Source organism: Castor canadensis, chromosome 4 (assembly GCF_047511655.1).
Source record: "Castor canadensis chromosome 4, mCasCan1.hap1v2, whole genome shotgun sequence".
NCBI classification, from domain to species: domain Eukaryota; kingdom Metazoa; phylum Chordata; class Mammalia; order Rodentia; family Castoridae; genus Castor; species Castor canadensis.
Genome location: NC_133389.1, coordinates 83,264,068 through 83,278,845, shown reverse-complemented (window position 1 = coordinate 83,278,845; position 14,778 = coordinate 83,264,068). Strand labels below are relative to the sequence as shown.

At 45.9% G+C, this 14,778-nt stretch overlaps 1 protein-coding gene across 8 annotated transcripts in view; it reads right to left on the bottom strand.

The window, feature by feature from the left end:
• Nucleotides 1-14,778, bottom strand: part of Sctr (secretin receptor) — a 60,857-nt gene that overhangs the window by 5,852 nt on the left and 40,227 nt on the right. For all 8 annotated transcript variants that reach the window (XM_020184084.2, XM_074070548.1, XM_074070545.1 and 5 more), the window contains 5 exons: nt 14,142-14,295; nt 6,739-6,799; nt 4,810-4,879; nt 3,277-3,368; nt 1,760-1,886 (listed from right to left, as the gene is read on the bottom strand). In XM_020184084.2, coding sequence (XP_020039673.2) covers nt 1,760-1,886; nt 3,277-3,368; nt 4,810-4,879; nt 6,739-6,799; nt 14,142-14,295 — 504 coding nt within the window. The remainder of the gene's footprint in view (nt 1-1,759; nt 1,887-3,276; nt 3,369-4,809; nt 4,880-6,738; nt 6,800-14,141; nt 14,296-14,778) is intronic.

The following is a 14,778-nucleotide window of genomic DNA, read 5'->3' as shown; positions in this document are numbered from 1 at the left end:
TTGTGGGCTGGGGGAGATGGCTACTCAGGAAGTAGAGAACATGAGGATAACAGTTTGAGGCCAGTCCAGGGAAAAACTTAATGAGACTCCATCTAACAAATGAGCTGGTTGTGGTGGTATGTGCCTGTGATTCCAGCTGTGCAGGAGGCATAGGTAGGAGGATTGTGGTCCAAGGCCAGCACCAAGCAAAAACATGAGACATCTGAAAAATAACTCCAGCAGAAAAAGGCTGGGGATGTGGCTCAGGTGGTAGAGTGTCAAGCATGAGTTCAAACCCCAGTATCTCTAAGAAAAAAAAAAAGTTTGGTTGTGAGAATATTGTAGGAAACCCACTGGGAGAAATTTCTCACAAGTTCTACAGCCTATAATCACTGGGCTTCTCGGGGCAACTGGCATGTTCCTTTTCTCCCAAATGCTGGGACTTGAACCCAGGGCTTTGTGCATGTGGGGACATCCCCAGCCCACTTGCTTTTGTTTTATGAGTACCATACATCTTGAAACAAATTGTGCCTGTTTGTTTTGAATACTGGGAAGCTTCGATCCAATTTAAGTTGACCCACCTCAACTGCCTTTGTAGGACTTTATCAAATTTGTTCTGTATAGGAACTCAACTGGCTTTTTCTTCTTTTTTCACTGATCCTTCATCTATATAATCTTTTGTCTTCTGTATTTTCTTCCTGAAAGTGATGCCATATTATTTTGTTGAAGGAAATAGCTATGAGCAAATAAGCCCTGCAAGGTTTGGGATTCATATTAAGTTGCCCTACTATTGCTAGGTGCAGTTGATTCACGCCTGTCATCCCAGCTACTCAGGAGGCAGAGATCAGGAGGATTGCAGTTCGAAGCCACTCTGGGCAAATAGTTCACGAGACCCTGTCTCGAAAAAACCCTTCACAAAAAGTGCTGGTGGAGTGGCTCAAGGTGTAGGCCCTGAGCTCAAACCCAGTACAATAAATAAATAAATAAATACACAAAAAACAGGATTGGCAGAGTAGCTCAAGTGGTAGAGTGCCTTCCTAGCAAGTGTGAGGCCCTGAGTTCAAACCCCAGTGCTGCAAAAAAAGAAAGACTCCCTCCTATTCAAATATGTTTTCCCTACTTTTTTTTTTTAAGTGTTGTCTTAACCTCACATCTTGGGGGAATTAATAGGAGGCAATTTTCCACCTCTTTTTTCTTTGGATGACAGTTTATATTAGTAATTAATTGCACATGGTTTTAAGAAGTAAAATAATTGTGGTTAAAAACCCCAGCAGCCTCCTGACACCCACCCCGGTTTCCTGTACCTTGGGCCCCTTCTCTTAACTGATTCTAAACAAAGCTGCTGCTGCTGCTGCTTGGGGAGCCTGCAGCTTTGGGCCTTTTCTCTGGACTTCTGGTCTGACTGACTAGGGTATTGGCTTTCCAGTGCCCTCCCACAGGCTCATCTTCCCAAGCTTTCCATGCTGCTTATCTTCCATAACTGTGTGCTACAGAGTTGTGCAACCTGGCGTATTGGGTGACTTCCCCTGAAGTCAGTCTCTCAGGCTTCTTCATTTCATCTCCCACCCCCATTTGACTGGTGGAGATTGTAGGTCCCGCTCAGGGTCCCATTGCACTGGCAGATCCTAGCTTTGTGTCCCTTGGGTCTGCTGAAAGACCCATCCCCTTCCCAAGCCCTCACTGAACTTCAGGAAGCTCTCCCTGGCTTGCTGTCTCTACAGCCTCATTTCTCTCTAAGGGAACAGAAAACTCTGTCCAAGTCACAGTCCCCCAAGCTTACCTGGAAGGAGCCCAGGGCCAATTCAAAGAACAGCTGGACTTCCATAGCATCTTCAGGGGAGAAGGCGAAGACGATGTAGTGGATGCCGAAGAGGGGGATCAACAGGAGTGTGGACTTGGTCAAGCGTCTGGGGACACAGGGACACACTGCCACTCCTGCACTGCTCAACTAAATAAAGTCTGGTTGCCTCAGGCTTGGCTCAGGTGTTTGTTTTTGTTTTCAGTTTTATGTTTGCCTCTGCTGTTTTGTTTTTTGTTTTCAGTGCGGGAGTTAAGTCCAGGGCTAGACAAGCACTCTGCCACTGAGTTACATCCATCATTCAGACACAACACTCATCAACTTATGACCAACCCCAAAGTTTCTGACTGCCATCTCCACCAGTAAGTGCATATAAATAAACACCCAGGCAAATAACTGTGTCATAAACTAGATACCTGTTTCATGTCACCTGTGTTAACAAATGATGAGCAAAGCCAGCTTTCTTATTTGTTAGATAATGATTATGACTATAAGGAGAGGCGATGCTCTTACATTTTCTTCCCGGATTAGGGTACCCAATTTTAGTATATAAAAAATATAGTATGTGCAGTTAAATCTGAATTTCAGATGCACGTTAGATCATTACTTTGTGACTAGGTCCTTTAAAAGCTGTTTGTTTTTTAAAATCTGGTATTTTATCTGGCAACTTTATCCTGGCCCCCTGGCTCCTGAAATGTGAAGGAGAGTCTGACACAGGCAAAGGAGCGCCTGCTGACAAAGTCTCAGAACTTAGGATGTCACGGAGAAAGAGTATGCTGGACACTATTTTGTCTTTAAAGTCATTACAGGCTTAATTGTGAATTGTGTCCCCTCCAAATTCATATGGTGAAGCCCTTAACTTGGAAGTATGTCAGAATGTGACTGTATTTAGAGATAAGGTCATTAGAGAAGTGATTAAGTTAAAATGAGGCCAGTAGGTGGGTGCTAATCTAGCCCACCAGTGTTCTTATAAGAAAAGGAAATTTGAGCACAGGGAGAAAAGGGATGCAAGTACACAGGAGAGAGAACACATGTGAACACAGCATGAAGGTGGCCATCTACAAGCCAAGAAGAGGGGCCAGAGAGGAGCTTGAACCTGGGCTTCCAGCCTCCAAAACCATGAGAAAGTAAATTCCTGCTCTTTGAGACTCACAGTGGGTGGTAGTTTGTTACTGCAGCCAGGCTGACAAACGTGACTAACATCTTAAATGTTATAACTGTATTTGAATCACACAAATTTGACTGAATTTGGACCCGTAGCCTTCCCTCAAGGATCAGATCTCTATATACAGGCTTTCTGCATGAGATTTCTTAATTTCCCCACCCCATCCTTCATTATCAGATGCATTTTTCCCACCCACCCCATTTTCATTGCAGGACGAGGTTCACGACTTTTCCTTATTTTAGCTGGCACTAGTCGAGTAAAAGGTAGGTGGTCAGTAAGTGCTTGCTGCCTGACTGGTCGCCTGAGGGTGCCTCTGTCTGAGCTTTCCACTTACTTGTAATGGTTCACTTCACTTCCTCTTGATTCTTGGGTTCTCAGTTTTCTCATCAGGATCCTTACAATGTTTATAAAGAAGATGAAATTGACCTGCAAAACACAAAGCAGAGTGGGGCTGAGGTGTCTTTGCTTTCCCAGCTCCCTCTCCTGGGCCTGGCCCTGGCCCTGGATTTGGTAGAGGGAAAACACTGCAGAAACCACAGCCAGGGTGGCACATCACAGCTGCCTGCTCCTATGCCCAGAGTCCTGGTGAACCAAACTGGAACCATAGCTGGAAGTGGCAGCTCTCCCACCCTCAGCAGCAGGAGCTTAAGGGTCTGCTCAGGATGACTACTCCACTTCCCTTTCATATCTTGACAAATACTGGCCTCAGATTCTGCATTTCTTTTCTTTCCTTTCCTTTCTTCTCTCTCTGAGAGAGAGAGAGAGAGAGAGAGAGAGAGAGAGTGTGCAAGTGAGCTTGAATTACAATCATGCCTTCAAGCTCTACTCTAACATAAAGTGTAGTTTTAAAAAGGGCAGCCCAGCATGGTGGTGCACACCTGTATCCCAGCAAGCTGAGACAGGAAGATCACAAGTTCAAGGCCAGCCTGGACTACATAGTGAGACCCCGTAAGAGAGAAAGAGAAAGAGAGAGAGAGAGAGAGCGATCATAAAATAGTCCCTCCCTCTCAAAGGATTCCAATGCAAGAGGAGGGGCTGCCTCCCTAACCTGTGCCCTTGTCCCCCAGTCACCTATGATGGAACTTTCTGTGAACTGCTTCCTCGGCCTTGGCATCAATCTGAGCCATGTGATGTTAGTTATCTCTGAGGACCTCAGAGTGTCCCTGTGCCTGTTCTCTCTCTGTCCCCTAGTCTTATCCATGTGGCCAGACAACAAGGACTCCCAACCCTGGTGGCAGAGCACATTCATTTAGGGACTTAAAAATAAGGCCCAGGCCCCAGCCCCTCTCTACAACTAAAGCCCAAATCTCAGCCTATCAGTATTTTTCAAAGCTCCCAGGTGATTGGAAAAGTCAGCCAGGACTGCAATCCTCGCCATCCTGGGGTCATTCCTACATCTATTCCCTATCAAATCCACAAGCAGCACTGCAGAATCCTAAGACCATAGTTCCACTTAGCTGTCCCCAGCCAAACTTCACCTCCCCCTGTCACCAAGGGGGACATCTCGGTAACTCATCTCAGGCTAACAAGAGAGTACCTAAAAAAATGACCAAACCCCACCGGGCTGAGCAAATGAAGGTGAGATTTGGGGGCAATGGCAGAAGCCAGTTGAGAGTGAGGAGTTGGGTTCATCAGGCTTCACCGCCTTCCTCAGAAAACAGCAAGGTTAGACACTATCACCTCCTGCTGGCACCTCTTGCCCCACCCTCCCACCATTCCTGACAGGGCAGAGATTCTGGGACCACCCTCTTGGCAACCTCCAGCAGATCTGTTAGGAATCCCAGGTTCCAGGTTCTCTGGCCATGCCAGCTGGCACTGTCTCCATCAGTCCCACTGGCCCCCAGCTCCCAAGAGGATGGCCACTCACCAGGATGGAGAGGATCACAGGCCCTCGAATGACCCACCAGACTGAAGCTTTTGAGTTTATGTCCCAGCACCTATGGGGAGAGGAACAGCCAGGCATTGTTAGGAGGCAGAGCTAGGCTGACCAGCAGACACCTTTCCTGAGTTAACCCTTGCATGAAGGACCCATGTTGAGTCCCCACAGGTGTGCACCCAGTCCTGTGAGAAACTGCCCCTCTGTCCCTGCACTGAGGAGCACTGCTGGGGACAGAGTTGAGGCCACCTGCATCTGTGCATCTGTGGAAACCTCAGAGCTGGGGTCATGGGATCCCAAAGCTATCTTGCTTTCAGGATTCACTTGGGTGCACCATGCAAACTCAGCTGCCAACAGAGGCAGACATCATGAGTGAAGTGTCTGGGTGACTGACATGTGACCTCAGGATTCAGGACATCAGGCATGGAGGTGACCTTGCCAATAAGAGCCTGTTCCTGGTCCAAGGCAGTCACAGCTCTGCTCCAGCTAACTTTTGCTACAAGGCAAAACTTTCCAGTTTTGCCAGAAAGGCAGAAAATCCAGATTTCTTTTTAAATATTATCATTATTTTTTAAGAGACAGTCCTACTATGTAGCCCAGGCTCTCCTCTGCCTTCCAAGCAGTGGGGACTGCAAATTATGTGCCACCGGGACCTGTCAGATTTTTTAAAAAATGAACTAACCCAATAAAAAAATTTCGAAACTATTATTTTGAGCCAAATTTAGACTTTAGGACATGTGTGAGCCTCATCCACCCTGGCCCGCCTATTAGCCTAGCTGTGTCCTTCCACCCTGGAGAAATGGACTCCCACCATCTCGCTGCCTCACTTCTTCCCTGACTTAAAGACCTCAGCACCTCACTCCTTTAGAAAACAGGCTAGAGCTCTGGTTTGTCCCCATACCACCACACGGGGAGTTGAGAATGTCACCACTGCTCAGTTGTGTCTTGTTCTAGAGGGCATGTAAAACCCCAAGGCTAAGGAGGGGGCAGGAGTGAGATCCCAGGAGAGTGGAAAAACTGGACTGGCACTTCTCTTGCTTCCCCCAGAGCAGTACCTGCCTACACTCCTGAAGCTGCTATCTGGCACCTGACACCCAGAGCTGAACCAGTGGGCAAGGAGACCTGGACCCAGGAGATGAAGTCTGAAGATCCTTGCTGAGGAGCAATGACGATGCTCCAAAGAGCTTCCTGCTTGACCCTAACTTGAGCAACAGGTCTTCTTAGGTAGCTCCAAAGAAGTGTCTATGCTGTGTGTAGAAATGAACGATGTCCAACACAGTTCAGCCTCAGAATCCACTGGAACTGGGTTCCAGGATCCTCTGTGGATAACTAAATCCAGGATGCTCAAGACGCTTACATACAATGCAGTAGTATTTGCATAGAAGGTAGGCATGCCTTTATCTGTGAATTGATCTTTAGGTTACTTGTAATACTGGATACAATGTAAGCACCACATAAATACTTGCTATACTGTTTCATTAGGGAATAAAAACAAGAGGGAAAGTCTGTACATGCTTGGCACAGATCCATTTTGAGGGGTAGGGGTTGAGACAGGATCTCATTATGTAGTCCAGGCTAGCCTCCTGAGTGCAGAGCAATTTTTAAAAATAGCATACATTAATGGTACAAGGGGCTCATTGTGATAATTCCATAGATATGTATAGTGTACTTTGAATAAGTTCATGTTCACTCCTTCTGTTATAGTCCTTTATCCCCTTTCCTCCTCCTCAATTTTTAAAATATTGTCAATTTGAGGTTGGTTGAATTTGTAGATGCAGAACCAGTGACTATGGAGAGCCAGTTGTTGGTTTTGGAGGTACTGACAAACTTGGAGCTTGCTAGGCAAGTGCTCTACCACTTGAGCCCCTTCCCCAGCCCTGGGTCTGTGTGCTCTTGTTACCTTTCCTTCCAACAGCTTACCCAACATCTTCCAGAAAGTACCTGGTGATAGCCCATGAAATCACAAAAATGGCTGGAGAACCTGAGGGTTAAAAACAAAGGGAGGGGGCCAGAGAGAGCACTCAGTCATCAATGCCATGTGTGAAGGACAGGACAATCCTGTTACCCTAAGCCAGGTACTATGCAGGAACCAAGATTTGGTTTCCATGGAAACCCTTTTGCCATCCTGTATCAATGTGTATCTGCATGCTTCAAGGATGCTGGGAGTTCACTGGGGTCTTCTGGTGAGGCAGGATAGGGAGGTACAGGTTGGTCAAGAGGGGGTGAAGCCTGACTGGATAAAATGTCGCAAAAGAACTGCTTGGGGCATGCATTAAGTCCTGCCTGGGACATGTCCCCTTCAGGAAATATCTGGTTGGAAAAGTCCTGGGAACCCCCTTTCTGTAGTGAACGCCATAGTTGTTACATCATAATGAAAGAGAATTCGCAGAGGAGAAAGTCCGGGAACTAGTGGCTGCACTGAGGGCCAGGGAACCTGTCCTTAGATGATCTTTGGTTCTATTTTTTTGGTGGGTCTAGGATTTAAACTCAGGGCTTTGTGCTTGCAAAACAGGCACTCTGTCACTTAGGCCATGACTCCAGTCATACTTCGGTTATTTTAGAGATGAGGGTCTTGCGAACTATTTGCCCAAACTGGCCTTGAACCATGATCCTCCTGATCTGTCTCCCAAGTAACTAGGATTACAGGCATGAGCCACTGACACCCAGCCTCAATTGACCTTCAGAGATACCCCTGTACTCATGCAGGTAATTAGAACTGCATGCAGTACAGGTAGGGACATGTGCAGTCACAAATAAATTATATAACATCCTCTTGTCAGTCAAGGCTGTCAATCATAGAGGGATGCCCCTCTTAAGCCCCCTTTCAGCCCTCCTCCACCCCCAGATTTGGCCATAAATTGCAATCTGAACAGAGAATTAGTGCCTTCAGTTCTTTGTTCAGACCCCTACCGTCCTATGTGGGAGTGTATTTCTGTTCACACTAAATCTATGCTTTGCTTGCTGATTGTGTGCATTTTGTCCAGTTCACCAAGAACCTGAAACACTTACAACCCAGAGGTCCCCAGGTCCCCAGGCGGTGTAACTGGGGCCAGGCCCCAGAGGACCTCTGCATAGAAGGAGAGCAGAGACAGGATTCCTGGGCAGGCTCATAGAGCCCATGGAAGCAATGGGTGGAGCCCCTTTCTGAACTAGGAGATGTCTGGCAAAGTGCATGGGGAGTGGTGGGGACCCAGCCGGCGGAAGAAGCATCGATCTGATTTAAATATTGGTTAAACACGGCAAATTGATCTTACATATTTCCCCCGAAGCCCCTCCCCACCCCCAATATGACAGTAAAGAAATAGAAATGGGAACTGGGGCTGTAGTTTAGTGGTAAGGCGCTTGCCTAACAAGTGTGAAGCCCCGGGTTCCATCCCCAACACTGGGGAAAATAATAGAAATGGTCTCAGCCCAAAAGCACAAAGACTGGGAAGGAAGGGTGGAGCTGACCAGAGATGTCAACACATTCAGGAACATTGAAAGCTGGCAGAGGGACAGCAACTGATGTCCCAGAGTGGAGAAAGCAGAAATACAAGTGCCACATGGGGTGATGCTGCTGGGAAAGTCCCCAGGTGCTGGGGAATACCAGATACCCCAGGAGATGAGAGACAGGGTGGGACTGAGTAAAGGTTGGCTTGGAAGTGTGCACCCCAGGCGGCCAGTACTACTCTCAGGAGACCAAAGAGTTCGCTGTGCATCTGCAGCTGAGTTTATTCTATAGAGGAACTCAGCAAGGAGGGCTGGCTGCAGCCCAGCAGCAGACGGGCATGGGCACAGGCTGAATGCAGGGATGAAGTGGTCTGTGCTGGCCAGTACTGTGGACACCTGCCACACGTGGCTGTCAAGCACCTGATATGTGGCTGGCCCCAGGTGAGATGTGCTGTTAGGTGCAAGATAGAGCCCAGATTTTGAAGACTAATAAAAGAAAGTAAAATATGTCCTTCACAACAAAATGATACTATTTTGGTTATATTAGGTTAAATAGAATATGTTATTTTCACGTTTCTTTTTTACTATGCTCACTATGGTTACTAACAATTTATTTATTTAAAATTTTTATTTATTAAAAAAGTTTTTAGCCAGGTGCCAGTGTCTCATGCCTGTAATCCTAGCTACTCAGGAGACAGAGATCAGGAGGGTCATGGTTCAAAGCCAGCCCAGGCAAATAGTTCATAAGACCCTGTCTTGAAAAACCCATCACAAAAAAGAGCTGATGGAATGGCTCAAAGTGTAGGCCCTGAGTTCAAACCCAGTACCCCTCCCCCACAAAAAATTAGGATGTTGGGGATAGAACCCAGGGCTTCATACATGCTAGACAAGGGCTCTACCACTGAGCTACACCCCAGCTCTATTTTATTATTTTTTAAGATATGAGGTCTCACTGTGTTACTGGGGTGGTATCAAACTCCTGGGCTCAAGCATTCCTCTTGCCTCAGCCTCCAGGAGCCAGTGCTATAGATGTATCCACCTGGCCTTTAAGTTCAACATGGGGCTTACGTTCTAGTGGAATTCCTTTCTCTACACTAGATGGTAAGAACCCTGACCCTCAGGCCACTCTGCTCCCACTCTGGCTCCTTACTCCCCACCTCAGGCAGGAGATTGAAGGATTCTTTTCTGGAGGAGCTGAACAACCCCAGACAAAAGGGCCTCAAGGGAGCAATGCCAGGGAACTCCCCCCCAGCACAGTGGCTACTTCCAGGCCAGTGTCCCTTGAGAGACAAGACCCTCCCCCAGAGCCTTTAGTTGACTCCAAGTGACTCATTCTTAAATATGAACAGACCGCCAAGGTCACGGACATTTGATTACATAAAAGACTAGGAACAAAACAACCAGAGAAAAGGAACTCAGAGGAAACAGACCATGCAGGGAGCAGACAGAGGTTGGACAAAACAACTCCAGGGAATATCATCGGAGACAGAAAAGATTGTATCTACGAGATCCAGACAGGATGCTGTGAACCAGGCGCAGCCATACAGTAAGAAACAGGCATAGAGACTGAATGTCAGATAACTGAAGTTAAAACTCAGTAGATGGCTTGGAAGGTAAAGACTAGGAATCTCCTAGAGGGCAGAAAAAAGCAAACAAAAAACAGTGGAATGCAAAGTGGGAAATTAGAAAATTAGAGGATGGTTCCAGGACATGTTCTCTCTGACTAAAAGAATTTGCTGATGAGTGGGCCACCATGTGTGGGCAAAATTGATAGAAAAAGACATGCTCTGGAGCAAGCCATGGTGACATTTCAAACCCAGAGAGAGGCTGGTAGAGTGGCTCAAGTGGTAGACTACCTGCCTAGCAAACATAAAGCCCTGAGTTCAAATCTCATACCAAAAAAGAAAACGGTGTGTCCAAACCCAGAGAGAAAACTATAAATGTTTTATATTATTTATTTTTTGTGGTGCTGGGGGTTGAACCCAGGGCCCTGCACATGCTAGGCAAGTGATGTACCACTGAGCCACACCCCCGCCCTTGCATTTGATATGCAGAGAGGTTAATAGAAGGCTCGGGAATGGCATAGCATTTCTACAACCCCACATGCCAAAATACAAGGCCTTCAAAATTCTGGGGGAAAATAGTTTTTCAATCTGATGTTCTAGTCCAGGAAAATGATAAATCAGATGTGCAAGTGGAACAAAGCTATTTTCAGATACACAATGCAAAAAAATGTTCCTTCCAGGTCATCTTTGTTAGACGTGTACTGGAGGATGTGCTCCAACACAACGAGAGAGTGAAGGAAAGAGAGGGGGAGTCAAGAAATAAAAGAAACAGAATTTGTGGAGGAAAGTGAAGAGAGCTCTCCCCATGAAGGATAAGGGCCGAGCAAGTCTTGAGAACAACCATCCCCAGGCAAGCAGGGGAGAGAAAGCTCTAGAAAGAACAGCAGCAGGTATGCTGGGTAGGATAGAGTGATAACACTTATGCCATACCTCCAGCCCTTTTGGGTTTAGTTATTTTTCAGATAGGGTCTTGCATTTTCCTCCAAGGCCAGTCTTGGAACATGATCATCCTACCTATATCTCCTTCATCACTAGGATTACAGATATGAACCTTCACATACTGCTTGCTTGAGATGGGGTCTCACTAACTTTTTTTGTTCAGGCCAGCCTTGAATTATGATCCTTCAGATCTCTGCCTCCCCCAGGGGCTGGATTACAGTCATGTACCACCATGGCCAGCTAATCTCTGTTGTTTTGAGCCACCAATTTGTTATGACAGCCCTAGGAAACTAATATAGCAAGAAGCAAACTATGAAAGACATATGAAAGTTGTGAGAATCAAAATAAAGTCACTTATGTTAACCTTAACAAATAAAGAAACAAATTAAACAAAGCCAGAAGGTGATGAAGGAAGGGTTTTTATGCAGGATTGCCTGATAGTAAGCTATTGCAAAGAGTAACCACAAGCTTGCACAGAGGTCACTGCAATTGCATATAAAAAGAACTTCTAAACCAGGCATGGTAGTACATGCCTGTAATCCCAGCACTCAGATGGCTGAAGCAAGAGGATCTCAAGTTCAAGACCAGCCCAGGCTACATATGGAGATCCATCTCAAAATAAATAAACAAACAACATAAACCTTCCCTTTGTCTCAACCTTTTTGAATATGTTCACAGTTTGCATATCCTCACTGAAAGTTCTGTCATTCCCAAATAAATATAATTATTGTATGGACAATAGCTAACTGATTTTTACATTTTAGGTTGACATAAAAAATAGGAATTGATAGATTTCCTGTTGCATTTGATGATTTAGAAAACAGTACTAGAGGGTTTTACAGAGAATTTGGGAGAATTAATGAAGGCAAAATAAAAAAATAATAACCAAATAAAAATTATTCTAGGAAAAACAAAATGTTAAAATGGAAGTAAATCATTGTATACCACTTTGCTTGGTAGTAAACAAAATTTACATAAAGATAATAATGCATTCATTGAATATGATTTAGCCCAAAATGTTAAGAATCCATAATGGAAGAATGGGGGTAGTGGTTAGAAAATTTTGTATCCTTAGCATCCACCATAAAGAGTTAACAGATCAAGAAAGAATGGTTCAAGTGGTAGAGTGCCTGCCTAGTAAGTGAGAGGCCCAGAGTTCAAATCCCAGTACTGCCAGAAAAAGAAAAAGAACAATGGAAGAAATTATGGTATGTTGTTTAAGAACAGGAGAGGGAACCTTAGGAGGAACAGCTAAAGGGCTGTCTTGGGGCTGACAGCCCCGGGGGTGGGGGTGGGGGGGAAGGGACTATTGTGCTATGCAAACCCCAGCACCCAGCACAGAGCCCATACACAGTGATGCTCAACAAATATTTGAAGAAAAAAAGGAACATTCTTACTATTTCTTGTGAACCTCTTAAAAACCCTTGTCAGAGATATTATCATAATGCATTTTTTAAGTGTTGGGGATAGAACTCAGCAACTCACACAACATCCTTACCCCTGAGCTACGTCCTCAGACCCACAATGCAATTTTGTCTCCCCACCAGACTACAAATCCCTTGGGTGATGGAACTGTAATGTTTTTGGTAATTTCTACTTTTTGACTAATTTCTATATTTTTGTGATCTCTAAGTCCAAGACATGCTTAAAGAATGAGGAGTAAATTATGATCCTGATATTACAGATGAAGAAACTCTCCATGTTCCTATGGGTGAATCCTGGCAGGTGTGGGCTTCAGAGCTTGGCAAGTAAGGCTCCAAACTGGGTGTTTTTTTTGGCAGTCAGCAGCAATAAAGCAAGTCCCTGATTTCTCGGCCCCTGGGGCTGCTGGCCGCTGTAGACATCTGCACTGCTCTATCAGCCCCTTCTGGCTGAGGGTTCTGTGCTAATCAGACTACCAAGCTTCAGAAGCAGGAAGGTGCAGTCTGCTCTGCCAGCTCAGGCAGCCTCCCTGCTGCTCCGTGGGGAGACAGGACCCTAGCATATAATGATTTAGACAAGCAGAAAAGTCAGTGGAGAACATTCCTGTCAGGTACACTTCTTAATTAAAGGTATCAGAAAGAAACCAAATGAAGCTAATGCTGGGACCAATGACTATCACTGTAAGCCTGTGAGGCAGGCACTCACAGGAACCTGGCTCCCTGCGCAGAACCCAGTGGGTGCCTTAAATGTAGGATTAGCAAATGAGCAATGCTTGGATGGATGGATGAATGGATGGATGGGCAGATGGGCAGGTGAGGGGATGAATAGATGCAGGGATGGATGGATGGATGGATGAGTGGATGGATGGACAGGGGTATGCATGCATGCCTGGATGGATGGGTGGATGCATGGGTATGTGGGTATATGGATAGATGAGCAGATAAATGGATGTGTGGATGGGTAAGCAAATGGACAGAGAAGCGGAAGTTCGTTAACGATAGGGTAGGAGTTAAAGGGTTCTGAATATTACAGGCTTCTGTTTGAACCCTGGGTCTGCCCTTGTCTACAATGTGAGGCAAACATATGATGTCCCGTCTCTGAGCTGTGATTTCTGAGCTGAGGTCTCTGATCTGAGGTCTCTGAGGGACCTCGGGAGGTTAATGTAATGACTAAATGATCCAGGTAAAGTACTAAGCCCAGTGTCTGGCATGTACAGAGAGCTCAAGAAATAGAGTTATTTTCCTTGACCAAAAAGGAAAGGAGGGAGAGATTTCATGGGAACCTCTGCAGGTGGCTGTCTTGATATTATTTCCTCTCTCTCTTAGAAACTGAAACCTGAATTACCTTTGGGAAGCCATGTGGTTTGAGCAGCTTACACCAATCAGCATACTCTATTCTCTCAGGAACCTGAGATTGGTTCAGGGATATGTATGAGCTATAAGAGGTCCAGTCAGAAAGTGCCTCAGAGCATAGGCTGGGAATACTGCAACATAGTTTGTCTTTGTCGTTTTTTTGCTGTTGTTTCCTTTTTTGTGGTGCTGGGGATAAAACCCAGGGCCTCATGCATTGTAGCCCAGAAGCTGCTGCTGGCAATGACATTGGGACCACCACCCTAACAATAAAGCTGATGCTATGAAAGGCTAAGGAGAGACATTGTTGAGTTGCTGGAGTCAGCTTGACATCCTGATTACAGAAAGGAAGCAAAAAAGAAGACACGAATGGACTGGCTATAAAGATGAGGCAACAAAATTGTAAAAATTGAAAAAGGCTTTGGATACCAGAAGTGGCAGATAAATTTTAGCTATTATTTTTCATTTGACAGATAAGAAAACTAAGGCCAGTGTCTAATCCATCACAAGTCAGTTAAGTGTGGAGCCAGAACTAGAAAGCAAATCCTTCTGAGTCTGAGATACAACTCAATGCTGTTTGTTACACAACACATGGGCATTACACCATGGAGAAACATACCCCATCCGAGGGCAATGAATCCTTTCAGGCACTTCCTTTCTGAGAAGAAGCTGATAACCAGAAGTGTGTGAAGGTAGAGGCCTTCCACCAGCAACCAGGCGTAGTTGGCCATGATGCAGTACTGGAAGAAGACCATGACCAGCTTACAGCCTACCTGCACAGAGAAAGGCAGGTGAGTCCAGGCTGGTGACTGTGGGCTTCCCTCTGCACCAGCCCCAAAAGAAGCAGGGGGTGTGACAGAACCAGGCTGCAGAGCTTGAGCCTTTGGGTTCAAGGCCATCTCCTAAGGCATTCCTTTGTCTGGCAAGCAGGCCCTGGTTTTGTCATTTCCCAGAGAGAGCAAGTCACGGCCAGAGGGTTCAGCCAAGGTGGCCAATGAGTCGGTGCAGGAGCAGGCACTGGGTACCAATTCTGGAACTGGCTTTTAGGCTTGGTGAGGAAGCCACTCCTTCCAGTGGAAAACTCTAAGATACTGCCCAAAGCCCTCAATTCTCTGAAGAGGAAACCACAGCCTAGAGAGGGGAGGGAGGGATTTCTGAGCCAGATTAACACAACACTTTCTAAGCTCAGTTTCCCAGGGAACATGATGAAGGGATGTGCCATCTGTTAGGAGGCAACATTGATGACAGTAAAGATG